Genomic DNA, 27,864 nt, shown 5'->3' on the forward strand with positions numbered 1-27,864 from the left:
TAATTACAATTAGTTATACCAGTAAGACTGTCCTTTTTTATGACAGTTACTTCTATCAGGAGGTTGACAAAGAGTCAAATTTCCTGGTTAATTTCCTACATCGCATATTCTTTCTAGATAAAATATCCTATAGAAGGTATTTTAAGGCTATGTGAGAATCCTAGCTGAGCCAGAAAATTAATTTACTTGTCTCTTTTTTCTAAACTTGATGCATACAGAATTCATCCTTCCTCCTGTCAGTGTCATTTAGAGGACTGAGTTTGAAGGTTTTTCTCTCAAGCCTCCTTGAGATGTTTAAAAATACTTCCAAGGCTGTTCCTTTGAAGGCTAAGATGTTTCTGTAATCTCTGTGCTGATAGTCTAATTGGCTGTTGCTTGTTGGGAGTTCTCAAAAGTCATAGTAGAAGTGAGCACACTTCTCTATAGAGTTCAAACTACATGGATGGTACCACGGAGAAATGCAGGCAACCGCTGCCAAGGTGTCACCAGGTGTTCTGCAACTAATCAAATCCCTTGCCATCCTTAATCAATTCAGGAATGAAACAGGGGTGTGTCTCTTCTGTTCTGAGATGCACCTCCAGTTTTAATGTAAACCTGGTCTATCACTGGAAAGCTAAAGAGGTGTTTTTTCTGCTAGTAACTTGAACTCTTTGAGATGTGCAATCAATGCACATGCATCACTTTCAATTTGTATTCCATCTGTTTAAAAGCCTTTCCAAGAACTTCTACTACTGGAATTCTGCTGATGAGAGGGACAGAGGGATTTTTTTTTAGTTCATTCTGACATGTTTTCATGAGCTGACTGTAAGCAGTAAAAACAAGAGAAAAACTGTGTTGTTTAGCGATCCACACAGTGAATGCACACATAAATTGGGCATCACATCAGGTTAATAAATATGCACAGATTACTCATTAGTACAACAACTTTTTATCTTCTCTCTTCATATCCTTTAGCGGGGAAGACCCAACACAAGCTGTCTCACTATCTTCCCTTCACTGTTTTTGTATTTCTGGTCTAGATTACCTATAACTAGTCAAGCTCCAGATATTCAAGTTTATGAGATATTATTGAAGGTATCAGTGGGAAGTCAAAATATAAGGAGGGAGATAAATAAAACCCTTTTAGATAAGAAATTGTCTGATGTTTCATATTAAACTTTCTGTCAAGAAATGTATGCATTTTTTATTTAGCATTCCTCTAAAAAGACTATCTTGAGCCTCCCTTGGCAACATACTGGGTATCCTGTGCTATTAAAGCATTTTGCAATGAATGATAGTAGTATGGACAGAGAGGTTTATCTTTTAGATTTGAAATTATCTGCTAGATAGTGCTTTCTTTTATGCAAATGCTGGTACATTTGGCTTATTTAGCATTAGATTTCTCTATTTTTTTTCCTTAGGCATAAAAATACTTAAAGCAGATTATGTTTCATGTACTCTTACAGAAGTCAAAAAATGATCAGTTTTTAGAATCTGATTAAGCTCTTTCATTTTCCAATATTAGTGCTGCCTTGCAAATTCTAAACAGCATTAGCAGTTTCAGTTCTTTGAATTCCAGTCTCCAAACCTAATTCAGTCTGCATAAATAAAGATTAAATATCTTGGTTTATGTTGGAAAAAATGAATTGGCTTAATATAATGAGTCTTCTGGCTTGTGCTACTTTTTTGTAAAGTATTGGTATTCCAGTTAAATGTCATAATCAGTAAAGTACATGTACATATTGTGTTTCCTCTGAGCTTATATTTTATGGAAAGGCTTTTATCTGTTTATATGGTAAATATATAATAAAAATTGAACAGAGAATGAATAAGTCTTTAATTTATTCACAGCTTTTTTAATACAAATAATTGAAGTTTCTCAAACATCTGTTTTTCAGTGGTTTAGTAGTGAAGATGACATTGCTGCTTACTCCTTATTTAGACTTTAATAGTTAATGCTTACCATGTGGCTAAGGCGAGTCTGCATAATTAAAGGTGTAAACCTGCTATCAGTTCAAGTGGTGATATTTTGTGAAGACAAGAAATTAAGTGATTTTGTTAAGTTAATATTTTTCAGAAGATTAAATGTGAAAGAAAACAATACAGTCTTAAAAAGATGAAATATTTTTACATAAATTTTGGCTTCAAGGAAATTCGTTCACTATTTGCTATACTTTATTCTGGACAGTATTAAGTTTTATATTTGATATTGAAGGCTACATCCTTTCTTCATGTGACATCTCTAAACTAGCTTAGACTATCTTAAGTTTATAGGTTATTTTTGTTGTTGTTTTCATAATGCTTAGTACATATCTTCAAGATGGATTTATAATTGAACACTAAAGGGACAATATTAGTTTTATTCATATCCTGAAACAATTATGTTCCTTTTTTTCATGGGCTTCATTGTGTGGACTAGATTCTTCAAGTTGACTTCATATTCTAAAGTATTTTTCCAGTTTAATGACAGCCATAGGATAAGGAAGACTAGAGGAGATGTGTTTCATACTCGGAGGAGCAGCACTTGACATGCATTAAGGCCTCTACAAGCTGTGTTAAAACTGACTGTTTAGTACAGAACTCAAACTAATTGCAAGGATTGTTAGCCAGTTACTTAGGAGCAGCTTCCATTCAAGGTGTTCAAATGCTAATTCTATGTCTTCTGAGTACCAGCCCTGACAAGAAAAACTTATTTCTACCTCTTTTTCATAAACTTTATTCTTCTTAATAAATCTTTTTCCGGGACAGTTTCACATTTAACCCCCATTTCAATAATTAACATGGAAACATCTTCAGGGTTTTGTTAGCCATTGTAGTCCCTTCAGTTGTACGTTTTTAATTCATAATCTGATGATTTAGGATCTGCAACCAGAGATAAGAAATTTTTGAAACTCTTTTCCAATAGTATTTCTCCTTGGGGTTGTTTGTTTGTATAAGTCAGCAATGGAGCTTAAAGTCCCAGCCATTGCTAGTAGTCACATTATTCCTGGAAAATACATTTTTTAAGAAGAGTATATATTATTATATATGTGGACAAGTACTTAATTAATTAATGTCAGCAATTATTACACAACATATCAAAACTGTGGAAAGAACAGTTAGCTATTTAGTTCTCCCTGGAATTCCTCAGACAATGAGCTGGAAAATATATGTCATGGTTAATCATAATGGTCAGTTAAGTAATACAAGAGATTGTTTATTAATCTGTTAGTTGAGTAGGCAAAGTAAACACTATAAAACCTGAAAATATGTGGATAGGTTTATGGGAATTTCTGAGGGAATTCTTTCAAATTAAGAAAGCATTTTTATTTTATTTTTATGGTGTCTTTAGTTCTAACTTTTGTGTATCGTACCAGAAGAGAACTCCAGTATTTCTAGCTTTTTTCCTTAGAGTGATGTGAATAGGAGTTTTTAATATCACAAGCACTGGCCTCTGTTGCTTAAGCTGCTGGACCTTACACTTTAATTTAAAGCATATTCCAGAGGAGTTGTGAGAAACTCCGTACTGAGTTATATATATAAAGGTTTGATATAGTATGTAGCAGAAATGCACCAAGTGACTATTGCTGGTCCCTTCTCATGAATATATGTAAAAAGCTAAGAATTAGGCCTAAGTAATGTTTAGTAAAGATGAATGTCTTAATGAAACAGTGAGGAATCTTGCCAGGCAGGCAATACTTAATGTGTGAGAAGGTAAAAAGCTAAAATCAGGCAAACATGAATATAGATATTTGTGTGGATATAAGAACTATTATTAATATTTTATTCCTAATATATTCGGTCATGGACAGAGTTTTCTTCTCTAATACAACCAAGGATTTTGTGTATTTCATCAAAACATGTAGAAATAATCTCATTTTCAAACATTTTCAGCACTTCTGTAAATTGGAACCTTTTAAATAATCTCACAAATACATTTCAAATATAAATAATCAATATATATCAAGAGTCAAATATGTATGAAGTATATATGAAGATAAATATCACAAATATATGAAATACCTTGATATATTGCTTCCTGGGAGGTGATGGCCTATTCATGTTACGTTCTTTTTGCAGCTAATTAAAAAAAAAGGACATTTGGATGTTGTAAGTCAATTGATATATTTTAGATACCTTATTTTAGGATGCAATGAATTGACCCTAAAAGTGTTTATTTTCTTCTGCTGACTGTATGTCATTTGGTGCAGTAGCTAAAACGGGTCATTTAATTTTGGCAAGGCAAATGACACTCAAAGTGTTTTCAGTGCTTTACAGCAATGTAGATGGTAGATCATTGTGGTCTGCAGAACGTAGTTTGAATAACTAATAGTGATCCAAATAGTTTGTAAAATACAAACTAGATTTTAATAATGTGCCTATTTTATTTTCTAAACTTTACCTAAAAAGGGGCAAATAATCATAGAAGCATAGAATCATACAATGTAATGTTTGAAGGTATCTCAAGGATCATCTGGTCTAATTTTTTTGTCAAAAGCATAGTCTAGGCAAGATGGCCCAGCAGCCTGTCCAGCCAAATCTTAAAAGTCTCCAATGCTAGGGATTCCACCACTTCCCTAAGGAGATTATTCCAATGGCTCTTTATTCTCATTGTGAAAAATTTTCCTTTTGTGCCCAATCAGAATCTCTGCAGGAGTAACTTGTACCCATTACCCATTATGCATTTTCAGCTTCCCATGTTTTTCAGGTGTAGGTGTGCACAGGAAGCTGGTAGGGAATGTAACTAGGACAGTTGGTTCAAACTGGCCAAAGAAAGTATTCTATAAAGTGGGAAGTTTGCTAGGGCAGCCCCTCCTCTCTGTGGCACAACTCTCAGTCTTCCTCTCTCAGTGCTCTACGTTTGGTTCCGTGTTCAGTGATTTCTATACCCGCTGTGACCTATGCTGATGGGAACCACAGTGCTTGCTGTGTTCAACGTTTGGCATTCATTGCTTGGAGTGTGAATTTCATGTTTACTACTTGTGATAGGCTAAGTATTATTTTGTATATTCTGGTAGTAGTAGTTGTTGTAGCAGTTCCGTTATTCTCTCTTCTGTTATAGTTTTATTGTAGCTGTTTTTATTTCAACCCATGAGTTTTTCTTACCTTTTCCAATTCTTCTTTTCATTCCACTGAGTGGAGAGGGATAATAGAGCAGCTGTGCACTGTTTAGCTGCCACCTAAGGACTTGACTGGGACAGAACCTCTGCCTTTTAGCACCGTTGCTGACTAATTCACCTCTCCCATTTAACACTGGGCCAATATTCTCCTTCTGTTTCTGCTTGTTGTTTATGTATCTGAAGAACCCTTTCTTTTAGTTTTTACATCTCTGGCCAATTTAATTTGAGCTGAGCTTTTGCTTTTCTAACTACATCTCTGCACACTCAAGGTCAATGCCCTTGTATTTCTCAACAGGTATTTTCTCATCTGCTTTTCTGTTTTCCCTTTTGCTTTTACATAGGCTCAGAAGCTCACAGTTGAGCCAAATGGGTATTTTGCTCCTCCTACTTCACTTGGCTTTAAAGTTGATGACCAGTTTTTGTGCTTCCAGGAAAGTGTCCTTGAAAAGGTCCCAGCACTTGCTAGGTCCTTTATTCTCCATGGAAACTTCTCACTGAATCCCTCCAAACCAAAATCTGAGCAAGCTGAAGTTTGCTTTTCTGAAAACTAAAACTAAAATAAGTTAGTTGTTGTCTGCAAATATTTCTCGCGTTTTTTTCTGTTTCAGAGCATTGCTATTATTCTGTTGCATTTTTGGGAAACTCTTGAGTCCTGTAGTACTCAGGTCCTAGAGCTGGTTATGTTGATTTTGTGAGTAGTAAGGAAGAGTGATCTATTCACTTCCTCCTGACTGACTGACATGCTCAGAAAGAGCTGTCTTACAGAAATATACAATGTGAACCTGGGGGCTAATCAGAGAGAAATAAAATGTCTTGCCACTGACCTCATAACATAAAGACTCATAAAACAAGGAAATTCAAATGTCAATTATATCAGTGAAAGAAATACTTTCAATTTCCTGCAGCACGGAAAGGTTGAACACACAGAAGAATGCGAGAAAGATATTGCTATTTCCATTTTGTAAAGGAATAATTCATGACCCTGCAGAGCTTTCTGCCTCACCAGTATTTTCTTCTCAAAGCAAAAGTTATATAAAAGGTATGCTAGAACTGACTAATATTAATTAAGGGGTTTCCAAAATTCCTTTATTATATTTTTTCCTTTCATGAACTAAAACATTTAGAGTGAAAATGTAAAATGGTACATTTTTTCTAAAGTTGTAAAGGGGTGTCACATAACATCTGACCAGACTAATCATACATCTAGAGATAACTGCTATGAATGATGCTCATAAATTTCAGGCTGAACATGACAATGGCTCTGTAGTATGTTAAGATACTAATGTAAGAGATAGAACACATGGGTTGTAGTTCCTGTTCAGTATATGCTTAATTATGTATGCAAAGCAAACGTCCTCAGGAGAGAGACTTATAGCACTACACTGCAAATTATCCTGTTGCTTTGAGGTAGAAATTCCATCTTTAAAAATGAGCAGTCCAAATTCAAATCCCCTTGTGTGTTATGGGCAAAAGGGAGCATATCATATCAATGGCTTTAAGAATTTATTATTAGTCTCATTAAATTTTAACTGCTTGGTGGTCCCAACTAATAAAAAAACCACCTCAAAACTGTTTTTTGAAAAACATACCTAATTTTTATCACTTTTTGGTAGTTTAAGGGTCTTACGATTGACAACTTCAAAAGGAGTGTTTATGACGAATCATCAGCATCTTGAGGTCTTTGCCAGGAGGAGTTCCATGGCCAGAGCATGGGAGTTTATGCTCCTATTTCAAAAAAAGCATGAAGTTGATGCTTTCTTCCTATTCAGTTTTGAGTACACATGGATTTGGTTTTGTTTTCCTATCCCTACTTACTGTGCAAGTGGGAGGAATGGGTGAAAGCTGCCCCACAGCCCCGTGGACACAGGAGGTCTTTGTCTGGCAGGAATTGTCTGTGACTATCAGCCCCTTCCCTAGAGGCACTCACAGAGCTGGACCTCAGACGGGCTGGGCAATGGGCGCTTGGCCATGGGACGTCTGCTAAACCCAGCTCAGCCCCACTCAGGCCTAGGGCAGCCCAGCTGCCCCCTGGCATCCAACACAGGTGGGTGCCTGCCCCCAGGTGTGGCAAATATGTTCACTGGGCCATACAGGGGGAAAGAGACTGAATATAAAATGATACATTTTTTGAGAGTGTGTTCACTGAACTTAAATAAGTATTGAAAAAAAACAGGGAGCTTGCAGAGCAAGACTCAAAACACTAGCATGTCCCACTTAATGTATACCAGAAGACACTTCTGATATTTCATAGGAAGTCTGGCTTTATAGTAATTTAACAGTCAATACTTATTATGGAATGGGTTGGCACAGTAGTTATTTTTAGGATATCGTTGCCTCCATTATGTATGCACGTTTTAAGTGACCGAACAAACTAGTTACATAGAATCGAACTGCATAAATTTGCACACCTAGAAAAGGAGGGGTGTGCAATTATTTTTTCTGTCATTTACCCTTAATAAGTAGAGAATTCAATGGCCAATATCGGCCAGACCTGACACAATCTTAGAGACCTTAAAGATACATTTATGCTCCTGAATTTCTTAGAAATTTGCAGCAGGATATTTGCCTTTTTAAGGAAGGGCTTTTGGTTAAGGGATGTGATAAAACATTTGGATAATACATTAGAGTTTCAGGTGCCGGAAGTTAATATTATTTTATGTGGGAGGTTATATAAAACAGAAAGGGGGAAGATGGAAGGTGTGTTTGGGAAGTACCTTCAGGATACTATTTTCACAAGTGTGCTATTGATGGAGTGGCTTATTTTAATGAATTGCCAAACTTTGTCATGTAATTTTCACTGACTGTAAACACACATTTTTTTTGTGTGTATACCAATTCCTGCTTGCTATTTAATTTTATTTTTTTGCTCTTCAAGAGGTAAATGTACGTTCATATGCAAGTATATTGTAAAGTGTTGGGAGGTAATAGGTGAACTTTGTGAAAGAATGAACTAAAGCCTGTGATTTGTCACAAAGACACAAAACCATTTAGTTCCTTTATCTTTCCTGACAATGAATTCTTTACATCCATGAGTTTCTCATATGTATTTCCATCTTATTTTTTTTCTCTTAGGGAACTATTTATGCTTGAGAAAAATAATTCAATAGAATTATAGGGAGAAGAAGTGGAACTGACTGTGAAAGAATGTATGATTTAGAATCACAGAATCATTAGGCTGGAAAAGTCTTTAGAGATCATCACCTTCTGTCCACTACTATATCATGTCCCCAAGCACCTCTTCTACCCATCTTTTAAACATCTCTAGGGATGGCAACTCAACCACCACCCTGGGCAGACTTTTCCAGTGTTTGACAACCCTTTCTGTGAAGAAATTTCTCCCAGTGTCCAATCTAAACTTCCCCTGACACAGATTGACGCCATTTCCTCTTGTCGTCTCACCTATCGCTTGGGAAGAGAGACCAGCACCCACCTCTCTGCAACCTCTGTTTAGATAGTTATTGAGAGCAATTAGGTCTCTCCTCAGCCTCCTCCTCTCCAGGCTAAACAACCCCAGTTGCCTCAGACACTCCCTATAAGACTTGCTTTCCAGCCCCTTCAGCAGTTTTGTTGCTCTTCTCTGGACACGTTACAGGACCTCTATATCTTTCTTATAGTGAGGGGTCCAAAACTGAACACAGGATTCAAGGTGCAGCCTCACCAGTGCAGAGTACAGGGGGAGAATATCTTCCCTGGTCCTGCTGGCCACACCGTTTCTGATACAAGCCAAGATGCCATTGGCCTTCTTGGCCACCTGGGCCGCTGCTGGCTCATGTTCAGTCGGCTGTTGATTAAGTGCTATTAAGGCTTGAATCAAAGTAATATATTTCCCTTCCTGTGGAAGCAACTTTTAATGTATATGCCAAATCAAGTTTCATAATTGGTTTAATTCAGCATCAGTCATCACCAGTACTGAAATCAGTGGTTCTGTTTGTGATGGCCCTTTTCTTTTACTGAGAGAAAGTAGACTGTACTGTTTTGGGAAAGAGAAAGGACAATACTATTGAGAGGTATATTTGGAAGTATTTACATGAGTAACTGCAGATATAGGAAACAGTTTAGAAATCAGTGCCAAAACAAAAAGGTATATAGAAAGATAGACAGCTGTAAAAAAATCATATGTAGTCCACAGTAAGTTATCCATATATATGCAAATATTTCAGCTCTGTAGATCAGACCATAAAACTGTGATTTGTTGATCTAATTTGTTTATTTATTGTTAATAAGGTGTTTCTCTCAGGAAAAAAAAAACCAGATAAGTCAGTGATTGTGTTGGGTTTTAGAGAACAGAATTTCATAGGTAATGCTTTTCCAAGGGGACCTTCTATTCAGAATATGGTAATTGAATATTGTTGCTAGTAATGTTAGAAAATTCTGAGAAAATAACACTATTCTGACTGGAAGTAGGAAGGCAGTAGTTTCTTCTTGAGAACTACAAATCAAAAAAGTCGAGAACCGCAGGTTTGTGGGGGTTTTTTTATGCCCCATCACAGTATATGTAGGAGAAAGAATATTAGTATTGGTACACAAAACAATTCAGGGATTAGCACAACATTATTCAGTACAGTTTGTTTGGGGGTTAGGGAGGAAAAGTAGAACTACTATCCTAATTTATATTCTTTTCATTCTGTAATTAATTATAACGTAACTGGTTTCTTGATTGCTGCAGCAAATATAAATTCTGTTCATTCCTTTCCTATTCCAAAGTAATGTAACATAGGAAAAATATTCCCAGTTACTTATGAAATATCATCTTTAAAATGTATATCTGTCAAACATACCTGGAACTGCCAATTTGTCTTCTTCTGAAATTCTGATGGCATGCCTGTTGGGAAGCCCAAATGAATTGTAACAATCTGTCTGAGCATTGTGCTTCGGTTAGAGAAAAGAATGTTGTTGAATTCTGTAAGATCAGGAGACAGTGGAGAAAGGAGAAAATAAATTGTTGTATACATTGTTGTACTCAGAACTGGAGAAGGAAGAAATGCTTGGTGAAAGTATCTGGCCTCAACTAAACAGCAGGAATTTCTTTTTGGAAAAGGAATTTTTGCAATTAAATAATTTAATTAATTGTTAGCAGTTGTTGAGGAAGCTTAAACTTTGAGTGCTTGGATGGTACTGAGAGCTGTTACAGGATGAATTGAATGTGTCAAATATACTTTTCATCACCAAATCGCCAGCACTTGGAATGAAAATAAAAGGTACAAACTTGTGCTGATTCCTTGGGTTCTCTTTATCTAAGAGCTGCAGTACTAGCTAGTTAGACCTCTGACCTGACATATTTTAAGGATTTTAAGAGTTTATTTGTGCTTACATACTGAAAGTACTTATAATGTTTAAACTAATTATAACTTTACCAGTGTAAGACTTAATTAGGGGAGTTGCAGCAGCCTTGGTAAATATGTATTTAATATAATGAAAAGATTGTGTTTTAAAACTTATGAATCTCTGATATATTAGATTGTTTGCTTATTAATTTGTCTGGCTTATTTCATATTAATTGGAACCATGTTGGTTCTCAATTAGAAAGCTTTCAAAGCAATCCTTTGAGAGAATATTAGTTTCCTAAATCAAGATAATTAAAGATAGGAACTTGCTAGTACCCATACAATATCATTCAAAGATCAAATAGATCAGTGTTAAAAGAGAGCTTGAAAAGCCAGTCTGATTTCTTATGATCTCTGACAAAGTCACTTATTTATAAACATTTCCTTAAACTTAATTTTTTGAAACAGGAAGAATATTTATGCCAGAGACTGTTTCTATAAACCAGCCAGGACTCACAAGTCTGCTCTGACATTTTTTCACAAGTCAAAGAGCATACTTTAACTTAATGAACAGAAATAATTTAAATTTTTTATAATACCTTAATAGGTGGACATTCCTTTGAGGTAGATGAACTAGATTTTTAGGTGTTTTTTCTTGGTTAATAATACTTCCAGTAGCTGGGGATAGTAATGTCTATTCTTTGCCTATTTTTAATATCTAAGTTTTGAAGTTTCAGGTCATTTTCACAGACGTAGCATAAAACTTTGCAAGCATTTATCGTTTCAGGTAAATTTGTCACTGAAGATATTTGAAACAAAAACTATTTAACATTATGAAAAATAATTTCTAAAATCCTAATTTATAATTCTAGACCTATCTAATTGTTAAATTAAAGGGTAATTTTAGCTACATTAGCATTTTAGTTTGGATCACTAGTATGCTTTAGAAGTCTATTTCCTAGATAGCCATTCCTACTATATTTTAACTTAAGTTACAAAATGATCTCAAACAAGCAAACTGGGTTCTTTTTTGTTGAAGCTGAACAGAAACGTGTTCCTGAAATACACCTAAGTAACTCTTACCCACTGAAAGTCTTTTATTTCACAGGACTAACCAAGAGCTAGTCCAGAATAAAAAATTCTGAAACTCATAGACTTGTAAACATATTGAAACTTTGAATAAATATACAAGTGGGATTTGGAGTATAAAAATGTACATATATTTCATATGCAAATATAGGCACTTATCTTAAATATTATTTTTTAATATATAGAATCTTATTTTCCAAAAGATTGTGAGGAATAATGAATAACAGCTTCTGTAGTGAGATTAAAGCAATTTTGAATTAGCTCAAAAAATTTAATTTTTATTCTCTGATATACAGGAATGGATGCTTAACAGTAGGAGGTGTATTTTCGCACATAAGGATTCATTGTCAGATTATACACTTAAATCTGGTGTTTCCTTTCCAATACCATGCGTCTTAAATGACTATAGCATATATGAAGAAAAACTTTGTAAATTCACGCATAAAAGCCTTTCTTTGTTGTAATGGAGTACTTTGTTTAAGAAATATTTTTGACATTTATCCAAAGATCAAAAGCTTTTCATGTGGTTTGCAGTTGAACTGCCTAGTTTTATGACAGCAGGGAAACAGTATAATTAGAAATCCGATGTTCATGGCTGTGCTTCAAATGTTTTCTGTGTGGTTATCAAGGATGGTTCTCATTGATTTTAAAATATTTATTTGCATCAGTGGAAGATGTGGCCTTTTTTCACAATGGTGTTACAGGAATACCTTCAACTGTTCTTCTCATCCTTCTTTGGTAGAACTGTGTTGCCTTAAGTAAATCCATAAATGTACTCTGATACATAGGCTTCCATCAGTTGTAGTTTTGATGAAATGATACTGGCAATGCGCATTATTAGAAATGCCTGGTACTTGGTTCTTTTTGGTAGTCTTGTATGAAAAGTGCCTCTCTTTATGGTGCTTTTTCTGTTACAGGAAGAGGAGAAAGGCTAACATCAACGCTGAATACAAACCCTTAAGTTTTTTTCCTCAGATATAAAAAGCATGTATACAACAGTTTCAGCTTAGCATAGGCACTTTTGCATATTAGGATGTGATAGACTGTTCATATTCTGTCAGTTTTACTTATTTCGGATTTGATTAGATTGTTAAATCAGTTTGCTCCTTGAGAGGTTTTCTCTGAGCTATGAACTGCTCAGATTATCAACTGGATTATCTGTGCCTATTTCTTACTTTGACAGGCAAAATTATTTTGGTTTATATTCATGTCTCCTAACTTTAATGATATTTTTCTTAAACGAGACTATAGAAATGTTCTTCAGGAGGCATCCTGGAGGTCATCTCTTATAAACTCCTCTTTACAGCAGGACTGTCACAAGCACTCAATCAGCTTGTGGATTTGTCTAATCAACTCTCCAAGGATATAGACACTACAACTTCTCAGAACATCTTTTTCCTTTGTTACATTCTTCTTCTAGGGATTTTTTTTTTTTTCATGAGGTCCACAGTTTGTGGTCTTGCTACAATGTCTCTTTGGCTTGTGAATTTAAATTTAAATATTTAAATCATTATCCCATCTCTTAAATTTTAAGGGAGCTGAGCTCTCGATATCATACTACCTGTAAATCTCAATAAAACTCAGTGTTTATGTGTTTATTTCTAAACTATAATTTGCTTAAGTTAAGGAAGGCAGTAGTGAGTGAATTCTTTTGGAGATAAGTCTTGGAAATAAAGTTTTAACTAGCAGACTTTGCTTAAATAATGACCTGCTTTGTAACTGTATCCCGTCTCTGCTCAGATATTGATAACATCTGTTTTACTGTTTCTACTGCAAGTGTCATAGAAAAGAGTTTTTATCAGAGGATTTTCTGACTATGCTTCAGTATTTGTGCCACTGTTGCACAAAACTGGATTTTGTTTGTATTCTTGCATCTTGCATCTCACCCCTATAGCATCTGGTATGCTTCAGAAGGAAGTCTGAACTTTGTGCAACTTATAGCTCATCTCATCAGGGAAAATGGCACTTCAACAGATGTAGGAAAAGAATTTGTGGTGGCACAAAGATTTCTTTGTCTACCTAAAAATAGACTACTGTATATTCTGTAAGACAGAAGTTCAGCAAGGAATCCATAATGATTAAAATAAAACCTTAGAAATTTATATCAGGACTGTGTTTCCTACTGACAAATCCAAATTAATACTAATGTGATGAAATAGAAAATTCAGTTATACTGAACCACTTCATTATTGTGAAACGCTATGTCAAGCAATTAAAAATGTAGCTAGCACCTCTCAGTACTGTCATACCCTGGAGAAATGATCTTTTATGATTTTGAAGTTGCCTGCCCACTACAGAACTGAAATATAGCCTGTCTCCATAGAGTTTAAATTTTTATTTGCGGTTTGTCTTTCAGATATTTCTACAAAAAAATTTGCAGGCAAGCATTCAAGGATATTGAATGGGGGGAAAAAAGGCTATTATTAGGCCAGTTACTATATTTTTATTCAGAAGGAAAGCAGAAAAAAAAAAAAGCTGTTATAGTGCTAACAGTATATTGCATCATCTGAATAGAAATCTTTATGTAATTTATTAAAATGCTAAAACATAATGAGAAAAAATCTAAAAGTACATTTAAATGATAAAATGTTGAGGGAGTTACATTTGAATAGGCTATTTGGATTAAATTTTCACTATAGGTTTACACACAAAGAGGAAAAAATATTCTTTAGCATTATTTTTATTCCAAAAATAATAAAAATGTGTAAGGTGTTTTTAAACACTGTCTCTCAGACTTTACAAGCTCAACAAGAATATAATCTCCTTTTCAATGGATGTGTTAATGATAAGATTTCTTCTCTTAGGCAGTTCCATAGAAAATAGATGTGACAAATATGGTAAAATCCTATTTTTGTCTAGCATTTTGTTGTGGATTTGTTGTTTAATGATAATAATTTTACTAATGATGTTATTAGCTTTAATGGTCATCTTTTGTGTAACATCTGACTATATGCTGTTCCTTCTTCAAAGGTCTAAAACATTGGAGTCTTCATCGTCTATAGGAAAAAGAAATTAGTGCCTTATGTGACTTAAGATATCTCTGACTATTATTTCCATTGTGTGATTCTGTCTCTCAAGTGCCAACAGCTTAAAAGACTTCATTTTGGTTCTAATTTGTAGTGCTGTTTTAATGGAATTGCTTAGGGCAGAGATTTGTAGACCCTGATCATTTGATTACTCACAACTCAAATCAAACTTTCTCTTACTGAACTGTGATGCTCGACTGTATAATTTTTTTGTATTACTGACTTTGCTGAATCAGTAGTTGAAATAAGTGAACAGATTGAGATTTTTAAAAAAGAGCCTTAAAAAGTGTTGCAAGGAGAGTCAGCCGTAGTCAAGACCACACCCAATATGAGTTTAGAATCTTGCTCAGTTTATTGCGAACCCGCCACCAACTTTTATACACCGTGTTACAGTCTACGCTTAAAGTGCTTATTGGTCTGTGTCCACTACTCACGCACTAATTGGTTAGCAGTTACTACGCACTAGGTGCCCATTGGTAGCAGTTGCCAAGCATGCTCTGTTCTTGTTCCTGCCTTGCGGTTAGCTGTACTACTTACTACATTACCCACTTCGCCTTGCTACAAGCCAACTTCCTCTAAATGTCAAGGTTATTCTGAGATTGAGGCCCTGCCAAAATACCAAACCTTAAAGAGCCAGCGTCCTGATGCCCTTTCCTTCTTAACCAATCCTCTACAAAAAAACATTTTCCCCAAAATAAATTCCCCTTGAATTGGCTGATATTTAAGAAATACAAGAAAGCTGGGGAGGGAGTGTTTATGAAGGCTTGTAGTGATAGGACTAGGGGCAATGGTAATAAACTGGAAAGGGGCAGGTTTAGACTAGACATAATGAGGAATTTCTTCTCGATGAGAGTGGTGAGGCACTGGCACATGTTACCCAGGGAAGTTGTGGCTGCCCCATCCCTGGAGGTGTTCAAGGCCAGGTTGGATGGGGCCTTGAGCAGCCTGGTCTAGTGGGATGTCCCTGCCCATGGCAAGAGTGTTGGAATTAGATGAGCTTTAAGGTCCATTCCAACCCAACTGTTCTCAGTTTCTATGTTTCTAAGTTCGGTGTGCATTTAATAAGTTTAGTTTCCTCATTTCAGCCTAGGAGTCAGAATGGATGTAAAGTATAGTATTTAAAAACTAAACAAAGCACTCTTTTTAGAGTTTCAAAGTACATTTAAACTAGAAAAAATTGTGATGCTAGTTCTGAAATGTGAAGGACACTACTGCAAATTGGAAAGAAATAAATTAATCTACTAAATATTATATCTTAGCACGGAAAGGGTCACTGGGCACTGGCGGAGGCTGCCTAGGGATGGGGGTTGATTCACCTTCCCTGGAGGTGTTTAAAAGACGGGTGGGTGAGGTGCTTGGGGGACGTAGTTTAGTGTTTGATATTCCTGGTTGGACTCGATGATCCTGGGGGTCTTTTCCAACCTCGTGATTCTATGATTCTATGATTCTATGATTCATCAGTCTCCATGTTTAACAGAACTAATGGACCTCTTATTACTATTCTTAATTATCTTCTTAAGTGATTTTTAACCCAATAAGGAATAATTCAACAGAAACTTCATAGTGTAGTACAGCTAATATCTTTTTTTCATCAAAAAGGAAGGGATTAGTTATATCACCTGTAGCATTGAAGCCCTGATTGACTGAACTTTCTCCCAGAACACCTATACCATAGTAGCATTACAATACACAGTGTTCTACCTGAAGGGATCAGGGATCTTCCAAATCTTGTCTCTTTTTTGTTATTATTATTTATTTATTTTATATATATATATATATAGTTAGGTGATATTCTTGGAAACACGGAAGGAGGTGATATTTTGTCAGATCTATCAAGAAGCTACTATTCATTTCAGGGCTTGTTTTGACATAGCTAGACATATCCCCTGCTGATTTGAATTTTTCTTAACATCTTCACTTACTGGATAAAATAAGCATTCCCCTCTCTACTCAAAAACCTTCAGACCAGTCTGATATAAACAACTCCCTTTATATTAATCTGTTAACTGTTAGTGTACAGCAATAACTTGAATTGTGCATGCATTGCATGCCGTCTTCATCAGAGCATATAATAACCTAATGCATCTATGTAGCTCTTCTTTAAATAAATTTAGGAGTAATGTAAAACTTACTGGATATGTTGTCTATTTGCAATATCTTATTTTCAGTAAGTGATGAGTGACCCTTCTCCTAGTTTAGTATTGGACTATTTGCCTGACAACTTAATAAGCACAGATTGTTAGATTAATCTCTTGGGCAATATTTTTCATTCTAGTTTGCATAAAACGATATTTTTCTGTTTGCATGAGGCACAACTGGAAAAACAATGAGGCTGAAAAAATTGGACAGATGGTCTTGTATTTTTCTATTTCATAAATATTAAAGTACCATATGTAAAAAAATATGATTTCCTTTGGTTTCAGAGATGTACCTAGCACATCTCCACAGAGCTTATTACTGCACTTATGCTAAGAATTTTAAATTAAGTTTGGCCCTTTGCCAAAGCTGTGTTACAGTTTCAAATATCCATTTCATTTATGATAGCAAAATATATTCTCCTTTGCTTTTCACCTCTCTTCATGCAGTTCCTTACGTTCTACCTGACATTTATTACTTAATCTATTACATTTACATAGCTCAGCATCAGTTATTACAGTTATTGGAACTGAGCAATGAAATTGTCCTTGAAGCAGTGCTGGTGAAATACTAACATATATATTTCTAAAGAAAGTCTACAGGACTACAAACTCCATAAAAAATATAGTTCCAGACAAATGGAGGCATAGTACCTAAAAAGTAGGTCTATGATTTGATATAAATGTCTGAGCTCTAATATCTGAAATTCCCCAACCTCTGAATTTATTAGTACCCTGGTTTCTAACCAGCAGTTATATGTCCAGAGGTTAAAGTAAAGTTTTATTTACCTAAATAAAGGAGTGAGGCTTTGAGTAGCCTCCTGGATGATCTATTGCTTCTAGATACTTATTACAATAGAAACAGATCTTTGTCTGAAACTCATTTACTTTCCTTTTTAAGTCGTTTGCTTCTGGCATCATGGACGTAAAGACCATAGACGAGAATGAGTCCATGACTTTCTTTGTCTGTCAATGCTATGCATGTGTTCTAAAGGAGGCTTCACTATGTTTCTTGCTAATTGCAATGACAATAGTACTAGTACCTGCTCTGATACTTGATTCAACATGTTTACAGTCTACTTCAGTTTCTTCCTGACCTCTAGGCAATTATGTCCTCTTTATGGACTTATAAGTTTTGATGTTAACAAGCAGAGTACATGCAGATATTTACTTTGCGTGAAGTAGGATCTGTTCTTGGGTGGTTTTGTGTGTTTTTTTCTTCTTAGTTATTTTCTTATGAGGGGCAGAGTATAAAATATAAATAATTTTTTTTTTTGAAAAAAATGTAAATTCGGTTGAGATTATCTCCTCAGGTAAAGTATCAGCAATTCAGTACATTGCATGAAAAGTGTTATTTGCTGTACAGATATTTGAATTTTTTTATTTTTTTTTTAAGAAAGTACTAATTATGTTAGTTTTAATCTGCCAGGCTGATACTGAGGTAATCCTCATTTTCTTTGCCTTCTTTTAGTTAGGCTTTTGATATGACTATTGAACAAAAAAATCATATCTGGTGTAATCTCTTATCCAGGCTGATTGTATGAAAGTACATCAGGTAACAGTGAATCTATTTCATTGCACTTTTCTCTTAACTGCTATATTAATATTTATAGAATAGTACTTAGAAAAATATTTTTTTTCTGTTCTCATCTTTTCTTTAACTTTTCCTATGAACACAACTGAATAATTGTGGGTTTTATCAAGCTTTAATGTTCTAAAATATTAATGGATAAAATTTGTCATGCTGATAAGTTTGTTTGAGTGTAATACTCCCCACCTCTTTGTCCCATTGGACTTTTCTACCAGTTATACAAAAGGAATCTAGTGAGCTTGGGGCATTCAGTATACACTGTAGCTTGTGTTGCAGTTTTCAAAAAGATGAAACATTTCTACATACATGGAATTGACTATAACTATTATATTTCAGGACTGAAAACTCCAGATTCCTGAAGCAGCATTTTTTTAAACTTCAGATCCATCCCTTTTCTCTACTATATATAATGCCAAATGAATTAGGATTATTTTCTTCTCTAAAAATAAGGGGGTTTTTTCTGACCTTTTCTGTCTTGATTTGACCTTAAAATCAGTGTGACTGTCTTTATTCTTGTTATTTCTTATGAACAGCTATTGCCTTTTTTGTAAGGTAATGGAAGTTAAAGAGCTACAGCTACTTAGGATGATGGTAATGCTTGAATTGTGATTATTGTGGAATTTATTACTATTTTGTATAAATAAATTATTCATCAATAACATGGGTTATGTCAGGTAGATTGTTTGTAGGGTCACAGGAACATAAGATAGTTCAAGGTGGAAGTGACTTAAGAAGGTCTCTAGTTTGACCTCCTACTCAAAGCAGGGATAGTTACAAGTACAGACTATATCGTTCAAGGCTTTTTACAGTGAGCTCTTGAATCCTGAAAGAATAGAGATTGTATAATCTTTCTGGACAATCTGTTCCATTTTCTGTTGTCACTTATGCTCAGCCTGAACCTCCCTTATTTTTAAATGTCTTTTGTGTTTCTGCCATACACCACTGTGAAAAGTCTTCACAGCTCTGTCTTCTTGATGAATTTCCCATAGGTATAAGCAGGTGGCTGTTAGGTTCCCCTGCAGCACTCTCTTCTGCACATTGAACAGGCCTAGCTCCCACCAGCCTCTCCTCACCAGCTGTATGACTTCCAACAGGTTATTCCTTCCCAGGTGCAGAACTTGACATTTATCCTTGTTTGATATTATGATGCTCTTGTTGATACATTCTTCCAGTCTCTCTAGGTCAATGACATCATTCATGTCATTGATAAAGATGTTAAATAGGACAGGTACCAGGACAGAACCGTACAGTATACTACTTGTTACTGACGTCCAGGTTGAGTATGACCCATTAGCCACTGCCTTCTAAGCCTATCCGTCCAACTAAGTTTTTACCATCCTAGCTGTCCATTCATCCAGACTGTAACACCCTGACTTGATGTGGTGAGTTGGCTTCAGATGGCAGCCAAGCACCCACACAGCCAGTTGCTCACTCCCAGGGCAATCCAGCAAGACAGGGATGAAAATAGGAAGACTAAGAGTCAGAAAATTCATGGGTCAAGGTAAAGACAGGAAAATCAATGTTGTGGGGAAAACAGGCTCTAGTTGGGTAGTTTATTTATCAACCATTAACATAAACACTTAATTACGGTTTTGAGTACTGAGAAACTAAGAAGATACATACTTAAACATTTAGGGAAAACCCCTTTCTTCCTCTTTACCAGACTTTGGATACTTCTCCTTCCAAATTCCTAGTCTCCACTCCCCTTGTCATCACCATCAATGTAGGTTATGCTCAGTCCCTTCAGTGAGGTGATGGGTGATGCAGGAGGCTGGAGTGAGGACATAGTGCCATTCCTTCTTTCTCACACTTTCCTTCCACTGCTTCTTCTGTCTAACTCATGTTCTCTGTTCCATTGTGGGTTATCCACAGACCACAAACCCTTTTAGGGTGTACTTTATCTGGCATGGGCTTATGTATGGACCACAGTCCCTTCAGGGGTGTTAGCAGCTGTGCCACAGAGCACCTCCTGTTGCTCTGGCCTTCTTTTTCCTTTTGGTTTAGTGCTATAAGAGGTGGTACAGACTTCTCTAATTGGCCTAGCTATGTTCTGAAGTGGATCTGTTGTGGCAGTAGCTAGAATTCCATGGATGTGTCTCTCACAGAGTGACCCTTGACTTCTATCCCACAGATGTTGCCATGGCAGCCATCCCCCACTACCACAACCTTGCTATTAATACCCAGTACAGGTGAATATGAGGGAGGCAGTGTCAAAAGCCTTCAAAAAGTCAAGGTAGTTACCACCCACTGTTCTTCCCTCATTCACAAAACTAATCATTTTGTCCTAGAATGCACTGGGGTTGGTCAGGCATGATTCGGTCATGCCTCACTGACTCAACATCAGTCTATGCTGAGTGTTTCTACTCACTTTATTCTCACAGAGTTCTTGGGTTTATGTTCATTTGTATTTCTGCACCCCCCTCCTTTTTTTTTCTTTGATTTTGTCCTCAGTTTTAGGATGTGAGGCTTGTAACACCTTTAATTTGTTTTCTCATCCTTCAGAAATACTCCAGCTCAAAAGATACAATGCTTATCTGAAACTTCTCAGATTTGTTGCACAGGTTCAGTAGTATAGAATGAGACAATACAACACCTGAAAGTATAAAATTTAAACTGATAAATGCCATAATGTATTCACAACATACTTTGTGTTTTTCAGCTCTACTTCAAGTTTCAATTTCACTTAGCAAAGTTGAGCTCAGTGTGGGTGAATCCAAATTCTTCACATGCACAGGTATGTATTAATTTTAATTGTATGCATGCTTTTTTTGTTAGATTTTTAAACTTTCATAATTTAAAACTGAATTACTTGATTTACAGTTGTAATAACTTAAAATTAGCATATTTTGCATATTTGCATTTACTCATGAGAACTATGATAAATAGTAGATCTTTGCTGGCTGCACATTGCCAGTCTAGAAACTGTTCATTTTAGATTCTAACTCACTCAGTTTGACTAGTCTGTATCAATACAGGTAATTTATATCTGTTAGGATGCTTCCTAAATTAAAGTAATTTCACTTGTCTAAAATAAGGAATTATATAAGCTACTAGGCTAAGCTTTAGTATCTTCTCCAACTGAGGCACCCAATGAGTCTTTTCTGGTGAGGCAGATGTCTGCCTCTGTCAGGATGAGAAGGGTTTGCATTTGCTGTTGCCTGATGTGAATCCTTGATGTTACTTATTTCCCATCTTCCACTGACAATGACGCATAGCCTGATTACACTGACAAGACAACTGACTTATGTCTGGACCTGTTGATCCAGCAACTGCAGAACAGCCTGTTTCTTTCTTTTGAGACTTTATACCTTTCTGTGTTTATTTTTCCCCTCTTGAATCTTGAACTACTAATTATCCTGTCTGAACAGTCATACATGTGCCTGTGGTTTTACCTTTTCTTTGTGCATTGTTTAAACACATGTCGTGTAATATCTTCTAATGTTGGATTATTTTTTTTTTTTAGCTATTGGTGAGCCTGACAACATAGATTGGTACAATCCACAAGGAGAGAAGATTGTTTCTAGTCAAAGAGTGGTTGTTCAGAAAGAAAGTAATCGATCACGTCTAACCATTTATAATGCGGATATAGAAGATGCTGGCATATATCGGTGTCAAGCAACAGATGCTAAAGGACAAACTCAAGAAGCTACTGTTGTTTTGGAAATTTATCGTAAGTAAGATATTATCAATTAACAGATGAATGACTATGTTTTAAAAGTCACTGTAATTGAGAAAGTAAATCCTATCAAAATATCTTTGCAGGCTTTGAATCTTATCTTCCAAATAATTGCATCTCTTACAGTTCAGTTAATAGATACTATGATGAAGGCTTACATGAAATGGATGTGATATTGTAGATCAGTTTTCGTTTTTATCTTAGAATGCTGTTTTTTAAAGGTACGCTGTGTGCCCCTCATGGAAAGGAAGAAATATGAAAAATCATTATTTCAGCCTAATTCTTACTACAAATATAGCTATGACCTATTACAAACATATACATAATATATACATATATATAGAAATATATATGTACAAATACAAGTGCAGGAAGTGCAATATATATCATCTTTTAAAAAGTAGAGTTAATACTGAATTATTTATTTTTTTATTAGTATTAGTATTTATATTAGTATTTTTACTAATTTTTTTATTAGTAGTATTTTTGTATTCTTGCCCTTACAATGGAATTTTGCCACAAAACATTGAAGCTTGTTATGATAAACAACCAATTAAAAACAACTAATTGAGTAGTATATTTGGAATGTAAATATATTCTGTTGCAGTAAGAGATTATCTGAGAGTTGGGTTTTTTGTGTTTAGTTAAATAAATTTACATTGTGCTATGTTCTTTAGATCAATGAAAAATGCCTAAAAGCAATACAGTAGACAAGTACACTGTGAAGCTGTAAGGCAAATGTTAAAGGATTTTCACTAGACAGTGGGGGGTTACTCTAGGTTTGCTTTATTTACAACTCAGAGTTGAGCCATCACCTTAGTGAATGGCAAAGGCACACAGAAAATCATTAGGTATTTATATAGTGTTATACAATAGGTGTTTTTCCATGTTCTCCTAGTTCTTCATTCTTCATTAACTGGAAAGTCCACAAAAGTCCACCTTGATAATGCATCTCGACTGTCTTGTTTCAGTTGTCCTTCTGAAGTGATGCTTCAACAGGTCATGTTCCTCCTCCAGTCATAAAACTCTAGTACCTGTGTTCTGACATTTCTTACACAATCTGTTCATTCAGCTGGACTGGGGCTATACATGGGACATCTAAACAGTATTCTTATAGTTGTCATAAAGATTAATTTCCAACGCCTGTTCTTATTATATTATTAATACAATACTCTATTTATCCCAATCAACTGTGAATAATATCTAAATCCTACATGGATATATCTATAATATTTTTTTCATTTCCCTTAAAAGCAAGGTCTTTGTTGGTGAGAGTGGTACTTATGCTAGCAGCCTTTCAGCTGAGTATTCTCTCATATTTTTGGAGAGTAGGTTTTTTCTTTTAATATTCATTAAAAAATGTTTGTGGATGGACTGAGATCTAAGAAACTGCAATGAGACAAAAAAAGGGGAGAATCATAAAGCATAGCTTCTGAAAGGTATAGATAAATATAGATAACAAAGGATATATTTTAAAAAATATTGATAAAACAACCATTAAAATGGCTACAACAGATTCCATGATTGCTTGAAAGCTTGCACTTAGAAGGATTTCATGTTTTGTAGAATTCATTTGTATCAACACAACATATCACTATTAACAAATTGCTGAGTAGGGTTAAGATCTTTTGTGTTGCTTGCATGTGGTAATTACAATAATTCTGAAGTTAGATAAACCCGAGGACCTACACAAAAAATGTGAGGGCTTGTGAGAATGGACACATACATTATTTGTATTTGTTATGTATTGTAAAGAAAAACAAGATACTCTGTATTCCTAGTGTCTGGTTCAGTACTCACGGGTGTCTGTGTGAGGTTTTCTTTTGAATTACATATGGTCAAATACTTCAAACATTTCATACAAATGCTTTGTAAAATTATACAAGAGATGTATATAACAGAATTGTGCTTCCTCTGCTGTGGGAACTGAATGGATTATCGGAGCCTACACTTGTATTAATGCAAAAGGGTGGAAATGGAGTTGCATCTCTGACTCATGTTCTTCAAAGTGTCCTCCACAAGGTAATTGGTAGTCCTTGATCCTAGAGAACATAGGTCAGTTTGTTTCTTCCATGCACAGGAAGATCTTCCAGAATTTTTTGGCAGGCATTCCGTTTCTCCATTAAATATTGTATGAGATCATGGACTAATGCCATGTTGGACTTCTAACACTAAATGCTAGTAATACTAAACTTATTCAACTCACTAATAAAATTAAATATCAAGTTTGGTTATTTGGGATGGTAATATTTAAAAGCCTCATCAGGCCTCAGAAAATCTTGTTCAGTGGCTTTTAAGATTTCTTCAGCTGATAGGTTTCACAGACAGTGAAGCTAAAGTTCCACCTTTTTAATAAGACTTTTGCAAATAATTTTCGTGGTTTTGATGGAATAAAAACATGAGGTTCTAATTTAATAATATTGTGAGGAAGAAAACACACCATAGAGGAAGTAGACTATTAACCTGAATATATAAATCTGTAAAAAACTAAAGTTTCAAAAATGGGCTCTGAAACATTGAAAACAATGAAAAATATATTTATAAAACATGCTTAGTTTATATAAATTTAACAAAGAATTTCCTAATGCAAAATGATTTTAAAATATTTTGTACAGATAAAGTGGAAGGCATATGTTCAAAATCATTTGAGGCTTTTCTTGGAAACTTATATTATGGAAATAATTCTGTATTATCACAATGAGAAGTCTTAATAGTCATCGTTGTATGATTTAGTGTTACATATAATTTTAACGCTTAGTGAACTAGAAGATTCTTACTATATTCTGTTTTCTTCCTTTTCAGAAAAGCTCACTTTCCAAGACGTAATATCTCCACAAGAGTTCAGACAGGGAGAAGATGCAGAAGTTGTTTGCCGTGTTACTAGTTCACCTGCTCCCATTGTCAGCTGGTTGTATCGGAATGAGGAAGTCACAGCTATTGCTGACAGTTAGTATTTCGAGAACTCTTTAAGTTATGCATTCTAATTAATATTAAAGTATTATTGGAAAAGAAGACTAATCACATTAGATTGGAGGATAGATTTTGATTAGCCCATCAGCCTAAGGAGAACTTAACCAGATTCTGTGGTCTATGAAGAATCTACATGCAATGATTTTCATTCATGTATGATTTTTTTCCAGTTGGGAATTTTGTCTAGATGCACCATGAGGGTCCAAATACCCAAAAGATTACTGGGACTTCCTTTGGTAGTTACTAGTATCTATATTTGTATATTCTATTTGAATGGAAGACTGCTTTCTTCCCCCACAAAAGCCTGTGCACAAAATTAAAAGTGAAAATTTAAAGATTTTTGCTGTGTAGTAGAACTAAAACTGAAATAGCTGTAGGTGAAATAGCCTTTCACAATTCTGAATTAGTTTCTTTATGTTCCCAGTATTTTATCTGTTCTATTGCTAGATCATTCTAAGACTTCTAGTCTCTTTTGAGTTCTGAAAACAAAGCTGTGAGTAAGAAACTCTGGGAGTCGCTACCCATTCTTCTGTTAAGAAAAAATCAAAACAAAAAAAACCAAACCCAAAACTCCATGAACAGTGAACTCCAGAAGTCTTTCTGGTCTTAGGTTGTATGTTTAAGGTTTAATACAGAAATATATAAAGCATAATTTTCTGATAATGTTCTGGGAATTTTTCTATTATTGTCAAGACCAGAATTTTACAACTTATAATTCCATTGTATGGGAGTCAAAGACATTTTACTATCTATAAAAGTGTATGGGATTTTTTTCATTAATCAGATCTTATCTGGAGTTGTAAGTGATTTGCTCTGTGTTTTGCATAATTCTGGGACTTCAAAAGACATTAAATACAATGCATTCTATAGTGCTTAAAGCAAATATAGACATTTTATGTACGGACATTTGTATATTGGTTTATTTTTTGAGTTAACCTTAGAAGATAAGCTGCTACAGTTAATACAAATATACTACATACAAATTACCCACTGTCAGTATAGATACGCATGTCTTATTCTGTCACTGCTCAAATCATTAACGTATGTCAGAATTCCACTATCAGATTAGCAATTTTTCCTATAAATATAGCATACGTGTTGTATGTAGTTATAACTCACATAGAAAAGTCTAACTTCTATACAGCTGGGGGGACTGAGGACTTGCACATCCTTCGTGTTTCCTGTATACTTTGATATATTTTATTGTTATACCTTCTTAATTAGGTAATTCTATTAGGGTTGATTTTTTTCCCTGCATGGATATTTTTAATATGCAAGACTATTCTCTTCAAGGCCACAATTTATATATGATAAAAGGTTCCAGAAAACTATTAGAATTTACTTTTTGAATATCCATTAGATACAGTTCTGGGGAAATGCATGATGTCTTATGATTGGTGTGGTCCATAAAAAAGTGTTCCCTCTTGTTCTAAAGGACTAGATAAGAGAGGCTTCAAATGAGCCTGACTAACTTCTAGATCATATTGGATAGGCTGTGGAAGCCAGTTCTACTTCTTCCTTGGTGTAGCAGTGTCTTTGAGAACTAGCTTTCCCAATTCAATTCAGTAGTTTTCACAGTTCTAATTACAGTAGTGGAAAAAGTGGTGCTATTATTCTGCAGAGCCAAAGTAGACTTTTGTCCTGGTTTCAGCTGGGATAGAGTAAATTTTCTTCCCAGTAGCTACTGTACTTTGGATTTAGTATGAGAATAACATTGATAATGCACTAATGTTTTCAGGTGTTGCTAGGAAATCAAGGACATTTTAAGTTTCCCATGATCTGCTAGTGAACAAGTGCACAAGAAGCTGGGAGAAGCATAGCTAGGCAGCTAACCTAAAATGGACAAAGAGATATTTGATACACTGTATAATGTCATTCTTAGTATATAAATAATAAGTTGGCCGACAGGCCAGAGTTCATGAATCTGTGATTGCTGCTTGGGATGGGCTGAAAAATCAGTCATTGGGTTGCGAGAAATTGCATTGAATTGTGCATCACTTGTTTTGTATATTCTTTATTATTAGCAGTATTATTAGTAATATTGTCTCTTCCTTCATTGACCCATTAAACTCTCTTTATCTCAGCCTGTAAGTGTTATATACTTACTGCTTCCCCTCCCAGTCTCATCAGGGCAGGGTGGGGATTGAATGAGCATCTGTGTGATACTTAGCTGCCAGCTGGGGCTAAACCATGACAGTCCTTTTTGGCACCCAGCATGGGGCAGCTGAGAGTTGAAGAACAGCAGGTGCTGATAATGACCGCAGTGGTGTGCCGGGGGCTATATTACACCAATTTAGATTCCCTGATCCGCGTACATGAGCTGATTTGTCAACTGGAGAGCCAAGGAGTAATCAGCAAAGTCCTATCACCCTTCAAGAGTCCTATAGGGCCAGTGCAATAGTCTAATGGAGAGTGGAGACTAACAGTAAACTATTGTGGCTGCAATGAAGTCGTGCTGCTGATGAGCGCAGCCATGTCAGACATGCTAGAACTTCAGTACTAACTGGAGTAAAAGGCAGCCAAATGGTATCCCACAGCGGATGTTGCTAATGCATTTTTCTCAATGCCTTTGGCATCAGAGAGCAGGCCACACTACTTTTCCACCTGGTATTGACTGCCTCAGGGGTGGAAACAGCACTACCATTTGCTATCAACCGATCTTTGCAATGGTAAAGTGTGAAGCTCCAGAACACCTGCAATACATTGATGACATTGTCATATGGAATAACACAGCAGAATAATGTTTTGAGAAAGGGAAGAATATAGTCCGAATCCTTCTGAAAGCTGGTTTTACCATAAAACATAGTAAGGTCAAAGGACCTGCACAGGAGATCCAGTTTTTAGGACTCAGATGGCAAGATGAGCATTCTAAGATCCCATTGGAGGTGATCAACAAAATAACAACTACATCTCCGCTGGCTAGCAAAACCAAAACACAAGCACACAAACCGTCTTAGGCGTTGCGGATTTATGGAGAACGCATATTCCAAATTACAGTCTGATTGTAAGCCCTCTTTATCAAGTGACCTGAAAGC

The 27,864-nt window shown here is 35.4% G+C and overlaps 1 protein-coding gene across 1 annotated transcript in view; it reads left to right on the plus strand.

Annotated features, from left to right (window-relative positions):
- The window catches only part of NCAM2 (neural cell adhesion molecule 2), a 281,879-nt gene that overhangs the window by 126,008 nt on the left and 128,007 nt on the right, over positions 1-27,864 (plus strand). The window contains exons 2-4 of the mRNA XM_069870620.1: positions 20,843-20,917; positions 21,647-21,853; positions 24,662-24,805. Coding sequence (XP_069726721.1) covers positions 20,843-20,917; positions 21,647-21,853; positions 24,662-24,805 — 426 coding nt within the window. The remainder of the gene's footprint in view (positions 1-20,842; positions 20,918-21,646; positions 21,854-24,661; positions 24,806-27,864) is intronic.

The sequence above is a fragment of the Phaenicophaeus curvirostris genome, chromosome 1, assembly GCF_032191515.1.
Source record: "Phaenicophaeus curvirostris isolate KB17595 chromosome 1, BPBGC_Pcur_1.0, whole genome shotgun sequence".
NCBI classification, from domain to species: Eukaryota; Metazoa; Chordata; class Aves; order Cuculiformes; family Cuculidae; genus Phaenicophaeus; species Phaenicophaeus curvirostris.